This window comes from Haliotis rubra, unplaced genomic scaffold (assembly GCF_003918875.1).
Source record: "Haliotis rubra isolate DU_JTF1 unplaced genomic scaffold, ASM391887v1 Scf1702, whole genome shotgun sequence".
Taxonomy (NCBI): Eukaryota; Metazoa; Mollusca; class Gastropoda; order Lepetellida; family Haliotidae; genus Haliotis; species Haliotis rubra.
The window spans coordinates 49,485-62,051 of NW_025765673.1; the positions used below are offsets into that span (position 1 = coordinate 49,485).

The following is a 12,567-nucleotide window of genomic DNA, read 5'->3' on the forward strand; positions in this document are numbered from 1 at the left end:
GGAGAATATGTCAGACCAATTGATGATTTACCACATGTCTATGAATATCTGGGCTGGGCTTTGTCTCGCGCAGATTGTGTTTCATGCAATTGTATGCTTGTCCAGCGTTTGAAGAGAGAGCATTTATGTTCTTGAAGACAATAAATGTGCAAAGCTTAGTTGACAAGTTACTTGAAACTGATTTTGTAGAAGATTCACACTGTCAGGAAGTTTTGCTGAACATTTACAGACTTATCTGTTAGAAGGAAAACAGGCAGATATGATAGGTATAATTCTATCTAAAGCTGGAACTTCATCCTGGATTGGATATTCACAAAGCAGAAACTATTCAAAGTAAGTATTAGTTAACCAGTAGCTATTTTAAGAAGAAATATCAATAGAAAATTATGTGTTGTAACAATTGGTTTGTGATCGGTAGAGCACGTTTGAACAGTGTTTATCTGGGATATTTATGATATTCCTTGAGTTATGCAAATTGAATATCTCTCTAAGTAATGGCCATGCTGTCAATGGAAATGAAATCAACACAGCTTGACCATTGTCATCATGGCCACCACCATAGAGTCCTTAGCTGCCTATAATCAAAGTTAGACAAAGGCTGGTTGGCCACTGAAGCATGGCATTGTGCATGAGGTGCGGGATACTGCAGGCTGACTGGACATCTGTCACAAATGTGACACGTGACAGTCTGATCAGACCCTTAGGGATAAATTGAGAATGCTTTGTGTTGGTCGGGACTTGACCCTGAGACAGCGACTAGGCAGGTTGGCTAACCATCTCCTCCGACATGCCGCCTAGTCATTGTTGTAACATCATGTAGTTATACAAATTGAATCACGAATAAAAGTGTTGTGGACCCACTGATGGACTTCTGTATTTGAAGACACAGTTATCCCCTCTTTAACAGCCCGGGATACATTGTTATCAAGCTAAAAGTAATAGCTTGATAACGATGTAAGGATCTACATCAAAACGTCGCTTAACGCAATAAACCAGAAGTTGCCATCCATAAAGTTGTATGTTTCATTTACTTTTTTCTTCTTCAGATGATTGCAGTAAAATTTCATGTTCTATGTAATTGGTATTTTTTAAACTAAGTCACAGTTTTTAAAATTGGGAGGTAATGTGTGTGGAGATGATTTACAATTTACAAGTAAAAATAGTCATAGCATATGAAACAATGACTAGGATAACAATGTTTTGTTTTTTAAATGAGACAATGTTGCCTTGTTGTTGTGAATGCAAGAGGGGTCCATATGCTACTTTTGACTGTGAAGGAAAGTGTATCCTATTTTTTATATGTATATTTTTTAGTCACTTTATTTCTTTATGATGGGTGCATAAATGTTATATAATTGTTGCATTTGTGGTACATGTAAATACACAAAATATAGACACGGGTGGTAGATAATCCATAGGGTGATACAAGGCCAGAAGAACACATTATTGTAATTTTAGTGAAGAGGTTTTAGCAAGATGACCAAAAGATGAAGAATTTACAGTAGTTACAGTGTAAAAAGGCAGTAAATTTGTCAATTTCATACAGGGTATGTTGGTAATTTTTTAATCCAACAAACTGCAGGTGTGAATTAGAACATCTCTTTGCATATATAGTATTTTGTTGCAATGATAATAAGGTTTAATACGTCATTTTGTTTTTCTTTATATCCAAAGATCATATGTTTGCATCCAGAATGAATCTTGTTGGGTGTATCTTGTTCAATCCAGGCTTTTAGTTGTTGTCACAACATTTTCACATGTACACACTCACAAAACATGTGAATATTTGATTCGATTGTAACATTACAGAATGTACAAGAAGCGGATTGTGTCAGTTTATAGTTAAATAAATCCTTGTTGGTTGTAATGATTCTATGGACAATTTTATATTGTAGCAATCTGATTTGTGTATTACAAGTTATTCTAAAAGGTACAAAGTTAAAAACTTTCCAGAGTTGTTCTGATACATCTACTTTGATATCCCTTTCCCATTTAAGTTGGCTGTTTAGCTTTTCTTATAATGTATGTTTCCTTTGCAAGACAGAGTAGAAAATCTGGCAATTTAACGTTCTTTGTAAAGAATATGTATATTATAAGGAATAAATGGCTCCTCTGCTTTACACAGTTTTTTTGAAAGTAGACATGATTTGATGGAGTTGATGATACCCCTATTTTCTAAAAAAATTGTCTTAATATTGTACAAAGAAATTGTTACGAGAGTGTGTTTTGTAATTAGTAAAATCATTCATTAGGTGATAGTTATTATGGGTCACATTTCGCATCATGTATGTTCAGTGGCAATAATATTTTTAGCGGTACGCCCTTTTGATAGCGATTCAGAGTTGCCTCCCTTGACTGGTTTGTTTATCTTGTTGACTTCCGGCTATCGGAGTCTCCCAGCGATATCACGGAAGTTCTGAGAGAATAATGATACAGTATATATAAAGGCTGGTTATTGTACACACACACACAGAGTAACACATGGACTTATATCACTGGAGTTGTGTGCTTCTCTGTCTGCCATCGTCCACATTGCAAGTCTGACCATGCGTGCCTGACCGCTCTCTTTGTAAACTACATTCAATTAGAATATCTGCTCTCAGTGTAAATACCAAGACTCTGGTGAGTTAATATTTGTGACCCATTACTTTAGATATGTGACTCAACTGCATTGTACTAGAAATCTGTATGGTGATTCATTGTAGCTTGCTCATTGTTTGTTCAATATATTATTGAATTTTTTAGACTTGTCTGTGTTATTTGCTGGTTCAAAGGGGATTCTTAAACCTTTTGTCACCGCAATTATTTAACCATAACCAAATAATTCCTCATAGGTCGGGACTATCTTGTTTCAAGAGATCATTGATGAATTTAACATTTCCCTTCAAGTAATGTTTATAAATAATAGGTTTTTGATGTACGGTGATATTGTCGTTTGCCCATGTAAACTAAGCAGCAAAAGAAACTGTTTAGAATTTTCCTTCGCATAAACGTATAACTGTAAACTCATTTAATGTTTTGATTGTATATTTTTGACAACATCTCCAACTTTATCTGAGCAAAGACATTCCTTCCCAAACTCAGAATTGAATCCAGGAAATGGTCTCAAAAACACAACCTGACCTTGGAGAACTCATGCTGCATGTGCTGTTCACAAGGACCTGCCCTATAAAATGCACCGCCAAACCTGGTTGAAACATTCACATCACGTCAGCAGGATGCTGCGACAACGACAAGACCGCCATGTTGTCCGACAGTATGTACAGAATTCCTTCATGCAGGCATCCAAAACAGCATGCCAGACAGTGGGAACACGCGGAAGACCAATCAGTACTGATACAGTACGCCGATGTCTTAACAGCGGGAACCATTGCCGTAGACATTACCGTGGACCTATCCTGCGCCCCTCGTGAAATGGTGAGCTTTACGGGTTTTGCCTTTACAACACCAAAACTGGCGATACAGGCAATGTTGAACTGTTCTGTTCACAGATGAGAGTCGATACTGCGTATCAACTGCAGATGGCAGAACAAGATTATGACGACGACGTGGCCAGCGTTACTCAGACCAATGTGTTATGGAAAGAGACTCTTAGGGAGGTGTAAGCATCATGGTATGGGGTGGAATAGGCCTGAACCAGAGAGTGGGTCCTGTGGTATTCCAGAACCTTGGTCCAGTGAGAGGAGGCGGCATCACAGCGGTGCGCTTCATCGACCAAGTTCTCAGACCCCATGTCTGCACCACATTTCGTGACGCCACCAGAACAACATTTTCCAGCATGATAACGCCCGCGCCCATGCTGCCAGAGCTACCCGGGACTTCCTACAGCAGAACAGTGTCAACATTATGCAGTGGCCAGCCCTTAGTCCTGATTTAAACCCAATTGAACGTCTTTGGGATGAAATTCAGATGAGACTGAATAATGTCATACCAAGGCCGAACACAGCCGATTTATTGCGCCAGGCTTTTCTCAGAGTGTGGTTCCAAGTGCCACTGGCCTTCATCAATCTATTGGTGCACTCCATGCATAGACGCTGTGCTGCAGTTATTGCCGCTCGTGGTGGTCACACAAGATTCTGAAGTCAAGAGTCTGAATGGACTGCAAACGTTCACGTAATGTCTTGAAATTGTGCTGAGTTATTCATTGATGTGTCAAGATATTATACACAAAAACATTTTTTGATCCGTTTATTATGTCAATTTCTGCAATGATTTGATTACAGTGCCTATCTAATTTTGAATTCGTACCGACTGTTTTTTGCTGCTGAGTATATATTGTTGTGAAGTTTCAATATAATTTCATCATTTACTGATCCTTCTCCTTTTTAGTGTCCACTGACTATGTCCATAAGCCAGATTTATTCAATAGTAACACGTTTTATTCTATATGGGTTCGTTTGGGATATAAAGTAACTCATATAAAGTTTCTTTTTTTGCTTAGAGTATTATATTGTTTTAGATTTTTAAAACTTATCCTATCTCACGTATTGTACTCTCTCTCTCATGATCGACAGCTGAGTGGAAACAAACTGCAAACGAAGTGCCTAACCTCTCTGGTACCATTCGCCCGAACACACACCTACTACTCCTCTTATTGGACAGCTTGGTAGTCTCCTGAGAAGCATGCAGCATGCCCTCTGGTTGATTATCTGAGTCCTTGATCTAGTCATTCTCTTTCTTGTCGCGGGGCGATGGGGTAACCTAGTGGTTAAAGCGTTCGCTTGTCACGCCGAAGACCTGGGTTCGATTCCCCACATGGGTACAATGTGTGAAGCCCATTCCTGGTGTTCCCCGACGTGATATTGCTGGAATATTGCTAAAAGCAGTGTAAAACCCAACTCACTCACTCACTCACTCACTCTTTCTTGTCGCACTGCTGAGCAGACATGCTGTAATAGAAGTTATTCACTTTGAATCCCCAATTTCAACATGGGAAAAGAAGATTCTTCATCAAAGAAAATGAAATTTTGTCAACAGTGTAGAAAGACATTTTCCCACAGTTCCACGGGTCCCTCGAGAATTGTGGTTGTTCAGCATTCGCCAATCAACGAAATTCCTTGATGAACCGATCTGATGCGACAATCCCTTCTTCAACGAACGCTCCAGACCAGCCCTCTCTGTCGGTTACAGCCACACTTTCTTCCCCGTCTGTTTCAAGAGATTTGGATCATTCGTCGGCGACCTCTGTTCACAGACCTTCGTCCGAAGAATGCGACCAATTCAGCGCCTCTGTTGATTCTTCCAATTCAACATTTAGGTGTGGAGAACCTTATCAGTTCTGTGATCTACCCTGGTGCAGCAGTCCCTGTTGGGTCAGTGAACTACCCTGGTTTCGTGAATGCCTCTGGTTTGGCAATCTACCTTGGTCCGGCAATCACCTCTGGTTCGACGATATCCTCTAGTGCGATGATCTACCCTGGTTCAGCAATTGTCTCCGTACAAACGAGTCACCTTGGTTCAACGATTTTTTCCGGTTTGACGAGCTACCCTGCTGCGGCGAACTACCCCGATTCTGCCATCACCTATGGATCTATAAACTACCATGATGCAGCCATCTCATCCGGTTCCGCGAATTCCCACAGACGGTCTACCCAGGTTCGATTGACTACGCAGGTTCAGCGATCTGTTCCAGTTTGGCAATCCAGTCTGATTCAGTGTTGCATATTAACGCTCCTTGAGATAGAGTGCCAGCGTCTCATCCTACCACTTCGTCACGCCAAACTCTGCCTGTGTCTTGGGATCCTTTCCTGGACACTCAACCACAACCACCGATGAATTTCGACATGTTTGTTTGAGCCATGTCTGCTGTATGGAGGGAGGTACAACAATATGAATCACAACCGGATCGGTGAGCGTGATAGACCTCTGACATTCGGCCTCAAGCCGTATGTCCAAACTCTCCAGTTACATCTCCCAGGATTCATCATCAAACTGCCTCACTGTCCTCTTCATACTCAGAGGATGGTGATTATCGACTTCGTTGACTTATCTATTATGATGGCCTGGATGATTGACAACCTTAAACTGACCAGGAGTGAGTCTTCTGATGACTTGATATCGACATTCTATACGAAGGAGTGGGACTTGTCAACCGTGACCTTACCTTCTCACCCTTATTTCACAAAGATGGCAGCCTTCCTAGATGCGGTATTTAAGAACTTCAAGAGAGTTCAGGATGGCTTCTCTGCTCTGAAATATTCCCTGAACAACACTCAAGTGCATGGCTTCACCAATTCCCTATCCTGGATGAATGTGCGGTGGGGTAGCCTGGTCGTTAATGCGTCCACTCGTCACGCTGAAGACTCCACATTCCCCACATGGGTACAACGTGTGAAGCCAATTTCTGGTGTCCCAATCATGATATTAGTGGAATATTGCTCGAAGTGGCGTAAAACCATACTCCCTCACTCACTCACTTACTCTCCTGGAAGAAGACATGTTTTCGCCGTGCCCAAAACGAAACAAAACTCCCTTTTTAACTGATGATCTGGAGCTAGTACATTTGGGCACTGGTATTCGCTGTTCCTTACCTTCCATCAGCATGATCCTGTCAGCAACAGAGGCAGTTGTGGCACCACCCAGAAACAGGAGCAAATAAGGGGGGCCATGGCTATGGTTCACGAACATTTTCAAACCATGTTGGATCAAATCACTCATTTCCTCTGATACATGCTGGCGATCATATGATGGGGTCCACTAAGCCATACCGCCTGGGACGAAGGGTATAGAGTTGAATTGTTCCACAAACCCTGGTCACCTCCCTATCTCTTCAACAGTGTTATCCATGACATCTCTATGAAAGTGGATTGAGGGACCCAGTTTCAGGTCTTCATTGAGCTACTCAAGCTTCAAAAGTCACAACTACAGGAGTCGATGAAGCATAGACGCCCAGTGCAGTACATGCCTTCGAAACCCCAATCTGAGTGACTCCTTTCGTGCGTGTAACATTTTTTTGTGGCAGGGAGAGGAGACAGCCCAGATCCACCACCACCAGAGGAAGCCGCAACTTGGATGCAGCTTGTAGAGCTAGTGCTGAGAGGCATTAAATATCACAAACGTTCGCCCGACTGGGAACTTCCGCCCCCATACGTCCCATTCCTAGACACCCCAGTAGGCGGAAGACTTGGACTATTTGCTCGAAATTGGACTCTTCTACCCTCAGCCAGGGCTACAAGCTGCTGATTATATGATCTCCGTTCCTGACCATCCATCTGGTTCAACGAATCTACCCAGCAGCGCAGATACCAGCTCTACAAACCACCAGTTATGTTGTTGGAGAAGTTGAGCCTCTCAGACTTTCGCCTGACACTCCCGGTTTCTATTTGTTGATCTTTCTCGTCCCGAAGAAGGATTCTGACAAGCTTTGACAGAAGTCTAGATAAGCTACATATCTACGTAAAATATGCATAGAAATTTCCAAAATACGCACTGAAAAATATCTGTAGCGTCTCAAATAGGCAAAGGAAATTACAGAAACGCTTAGTTAGTTGTTGACTTGCGTACCCTGGCTTACCGGTAAAAAAACAAATGCGTAACAGAAAGTAGCTAACTGTTAAATGTTACGAGTGGATTGTTTATCAACAGAGATGGCCTAACGGAAATCGCGTGTGCTTTCGTCTTCTAATATATCATCTCAAAGTAGGATTTCGGCAATTGTCACTGTTTTAAATTTATCTTTTGAAAATTCTGTCATTGCAAAAGAATTAGAGGCTGCTATCGATAGAATATTGACAGATTTGCTTACTGCTGTCATTCACGCAATTGTGAAAAAACATGACGGCAATAGCCTTTAAAACAAAAAAAAATCAGGATGCATGGAAAATTAAGTTTCCATGGTTAACTTTCAATAACCAGTCTGAAGAAATGAGATTATGCTGTACTTATTGTCAGTCGGCAAGAAAAATATGTCCCTTTCAAGTGTGTGGGCTAGTGATAGTACGCCAAGACACTACAAGTCTAATAACAAAGTAACTTAAAAACTTGACATTTTGTTATTTCTCTTTAAACGATGATCAGGTTAATGTCTAAAGTACAAACAATTGGCTATAGTTCTCTTTTTTAACATATCAAACATTACTGACATGGAAAATACCTACCCACATATATAAAAAGGGTGGGTATTGGAAAATTTGAGTACCCACTGAAGATCAGTAGTACCCATTTATAGCAGACACCATGGGTAAAATACCCAGATTGCAAAAAACGTATCTAGAGCTCTGCTTTGACTAATCTTCAGCTTGAAGGTCTTCAATGTCAACTACCTTCAGCCGCCTCCACACTTCAGAATAATCTCCATGAACCTTCTATGAACAATCTTGAACGACATGACTACATGATTTTTAAGACCATTGCAATTACCTGTGATTCATCTTCCAGGGCATTCACTGCCAATGGAAGGTCCTCCCGTTTTGGCATTTCTACGGCTCCCTGGCTATTTACCTGTCTCACAAAGCCGATCACTGTTTTTACATCAATGAGGCATCGCGTTCGAGGCTTACATCAATGATTGTATTCAAGCCAAGCCAGATCGACAGATCGTGTTTCAATCTACAGTTTGCCACCAAACTGCTTTACCAGCTAGGTTGGATCGTCAATCTCAAGAAGTCAGAACTGATTCCCACCCAACAGCTTCAGTTCATCTGGGCTGTATTCGACACACGCCGCCTGGGGAAGATGTTTGTTCACCAGGAAAGATGGGTCAAGATTCAACGCTTCATACCTCTAGCTCTGACTCAAGACAGATCTCTACGACAGTGGCAGGAACTTCTCTGCTTGCTGACGTCAGCCCAAGCCATGAGGACCAGAGGACATCTTCAGCTTCGACCCATCCAGAGATTTCTAAGACCGTTTCTGCTGATCAACAATCCCCATGCGCCGATCCGTTTACCTTCATCGTCTCTTCACATAAACATACTGGAGGCAGTCATACTAGCCATAGATCATTGGGCACGGGAGCTTCAGTCGACCAGTCTTCTCATACAGTGAGACAGTTTGATGGCAGTTTGGTACGTCAGTCATCTTGGCTCAACAGGTTCATCGCACCTCCTTAAATGGGCGATCTGCTTCTTCAAACTAATAGATTCACTGGGCATCTCAGCCAGAGCCAGACACATAACAACTGTTAGGAATGTCATCGCCAACACTCTCTCAAGGTGAGATCAGCTGTCCCCGACCGAGTGGAAAATACACCCACACATCTTCGAATCACCCACCCTCGGGTGGATCTATATTTTTTATGCATATTTTAAGTATTTTTCTTTGTAATCGATAATTGTCTACAATAAAAGATAAAAATATGGGAATTGCGTGGATTCGTTGTTTTATCCAAAGGTGTTATTAATATTGAGGCAAAGAATAACATAAAGGTTCAAGTTTGATGAATACTTTTAATTATAAAAACATTATTTAAGTAAATAATACAACTCAAAAACAAGAGAATATAAAAATAATCTCTGCTCAGCATACTGTTTTTTGGGGGGGTATTTTTCGATGAAAAAGATAAAAATAAGTAAGTGTTTTAATCCAAAGAAGATCTCTTGCTCTTCCCAGTTCGAGCTTCAAAGATCTACATAGCTGCCTCACAGGATCATTGCAGGTTGTGCAAGCGCCTATTTATCCCACTCCCTACAGCCTCATCAGCTTAAGTCTCCCGAACTACCTTGGCATTATCATGGATGATATTGATGATCTTGCAAGCCTATACCCACACCAGTCTTCCCTCTCCTGCTGCATCAAACCCTCATAAGACTTGGGCCTTAGCGTCGACGATGGCTCTTCACAGCAACTGCTTATTGGCATCAATCATGGCGGGGGTGCTTTTGGATCAGAAACGGTCTTTGCTTCCCACTATCTACGCGACCTATCAGTGACTGATGTTTAGTGGCTTCATCAGTTTGGTCCCTTGATACAGGTGCAGCAGCTGTCATAGGCCTGACAACGCACATAGGAATTTCCTCAGTTCGCCTAATCAATGATTCCTTGCACATAGGGAATAAAGATGTATGAAATTCCACTTCATCTTCGTTCTACTTACCTTGGGCATAGATTTACCTCACCTGACTTCATGCCAGGGCATTGCAGTACAGTCACCGTTGAGCGATTTCATCATAGACTGACAGGCCTGTCTTGTACTATGTTGCAGAGGCGATCAACACTTATGCTTACTGTCCTCGACTCTCCGAGCAGTTAGTCAGTGAAGTATGAATTCCAAATTCCAGTGGATTTAGATGCATTCCGCTCCTAAGTTGCCGTTCACATCCTTGACTAAGCTTAAGCAAAGGAACGAGGGTCATTCGATGTTATTCAGATCTGAACGTTAAAACAGTCGAGCTAACCAGGCCATCTTGTGTTTCACCCTTCTGGTTGAGTTATCTGGGGATGGTTTTGAAGCAAGATCTGGCCAGATTAGGGTCATAAGACTATATTTCACTGAGATTTTCTGGAAATCAGGGTGAGGTGAGTCACTTGCTGAGTTCCGCATTTGTCTTCGGACAAATGTATGGCAGAAAACCACATTTACTCAGGAGCGCCAACTCCCTGGGAGTTTTTGTTCTGAGTAAGCCAAGGGGTTTTGAAGGAAGCAACCCATCACAAGTATAGGTGTTAAGCAGTCAATCACAGATTATGCTTATAACAGGCCTCCTTGTGCATCGCCATTACGTCTCTATGGTTGTATCATCTATAGACACAGGCCAACAGTCCAACCATGGGATAAGTACAAGATGTGTGAAATTTTAACAATAACTTGTATATTTATAATTCTTATCCTGTCTCACATAATGGATGCCCACCTGACCTACCCCACTACAAAGATTACGTCATTGGCTCCGAGAAGAGAAGGACTAGACAATGGAGTCACATTATCAACCAGAGGGCATGTTGCATGCTTCTCAGGAGACTACCAAGCTGTCCAATAAGTGGAGCAGTAGGGATGTGATTAGGCAAATGGTACCAGAGAGGCTAGGCACTTCGTTTGCAGTTTGTTTCAACTCAGCTGTCAATCATGAGAGAGAGAGAGTACAAGATGTGAGATAAGATAATTATTATAAATATACAATTTATAGTTAAAACTTTCTATTTTGCATATATTTTCAGATTGTATGAAAAGATGCTGGTGAAATGCATTGAACAGTGTGGCTTACAGGAAACAGAGAGTGATGAAACCAGTTTTCTTCTGATGTTGAAAAATGCTGAGTTCTGGACAAACCTTCTGGAAAAGGCAGAGCAATATGAATTCTTGAAGAGAAATGTTGTCCTTAGAAAAGGTCGTTGGGCTTCTGTCCAGATGGCACAAAAGTTGTGTACTAACACATTGTCCCTCCTATTTTCAAAGAAATTACATGCAGCAGTGAAAGATGGTTATTCTAAGTGTACCAAAATGCTTTTAGTTTCTGGTACAGTCTACAAGAAAGAAGATTTGGATAAAGCACTGTCACTGTTGCCTGAAGCTAAGAAAAGGGCAGAAAGTGATGAAGAATTCATTTCTAATATTTTGAACAAGCTTAAAACTCTCTTTGGGGGAAAATGGCCTGATTTAGAAATTGCATTTAGAATGTTTCATGAAATGCACAAAGAAGTACAGGCGGGAACAGTAGTTGTATCAGCTCTTCTTGATCATTTATTTTGGGGCCCTTTCTGTGATATCCTGAGGTCTAGTGAGCTTATTTCCAATGTTTCAAAGTCACAAAGTTATTGGAAAATCTCAGAAGCTGTGATAAACCAGTGGTTATCAAGTCCTGGTATATTAGAAACAGTTATGCCTTCTAGTCCAGAAGACGACATTTGCCAGCTGTTTGGAGAAGACAGAATTGAAGATGATAACCCTTATGTAACTATGAAGGTGATGGGATTGCTTGCTTCTGAATGTGTAATAGAATATGAAAATATTTGGAAGCCCCTTTTTGATGGCTCTGATCAAAGAATAGGTTACATGCGACCCCTGCTTGATGTTGATGACAGTCTCTCTGAACAGTCAGTAGCAGAATGTCATTTTGACGGGGAAGTTACAAGTTTGGGTTAAGAAAGCAGTTGAGATGTATGACAAATACTTTGAGTATTCTGCTAGAGTTGAAATATTGAGGAAGGTGTTGAAAATACTTCACTTACAGGAAATGGAGGAAACATTTGCAGAATCTGTACAAGCATTTACAGCTCTTGAAGAAAAAAATGTGGATGACCTAACACTGAGACAGCTGTTTGAGACTGGAATCATATTGAGTCAGTTAAGTGAGATACTTCAAGGTGAACTTTCAAATATTTTGGAGGAACTTTCAAAATCATCATTACTTGTAGACTTTCTTCGAGAGACAGCTTTGGAAGATCTGCGTAACCTAATTGATGCTGTGGAGGAGCACTCAGAACAGTCTGTGCAAGAATCAACTGTGTCTGCTCTGATAAATGTGAAAAGATTTCTCAGCCCAATACTTAGGGAAACTCCCCATTCAGAAGTGAAACATGTGTTGACAATGCTGCAGAAGTCACTGACTGATTCAAAAATAACCAACCTGGATCAAAAGATTTCTGAGTGTAACACCCACCTTCACAGCCTAAAGGCTCTTTTTCATAATG

The 12,567-nt window shown here is 41.2% G+C and overlaps 1 protein-coding gene across 1 annotated transcript; it reads left to right on the plus strand.

The window, feature by feature from the left end:
* Positions 1-216: 216 nt before the first annotated feature.
* LOC124272569 lies at positions 217-12,564 on the plus strand. The gene is made up of 2 exons (XM_046707779.1): positions 217-333; positions 11,095-12,564. Exons 1-2 carry the CDS (start codon positions 260-262, stop codon positions 12,017-12,019), a joined length of 999 nt encoding a protein of 332 aa, XP_046563735.1. The 5' UTR covers positions 217-259; the 3' UTR covers positions 12,020-12,564.
* The last annotated feature ends 3 nt before the right edge of the window (positions 12,565-12,567 follow it).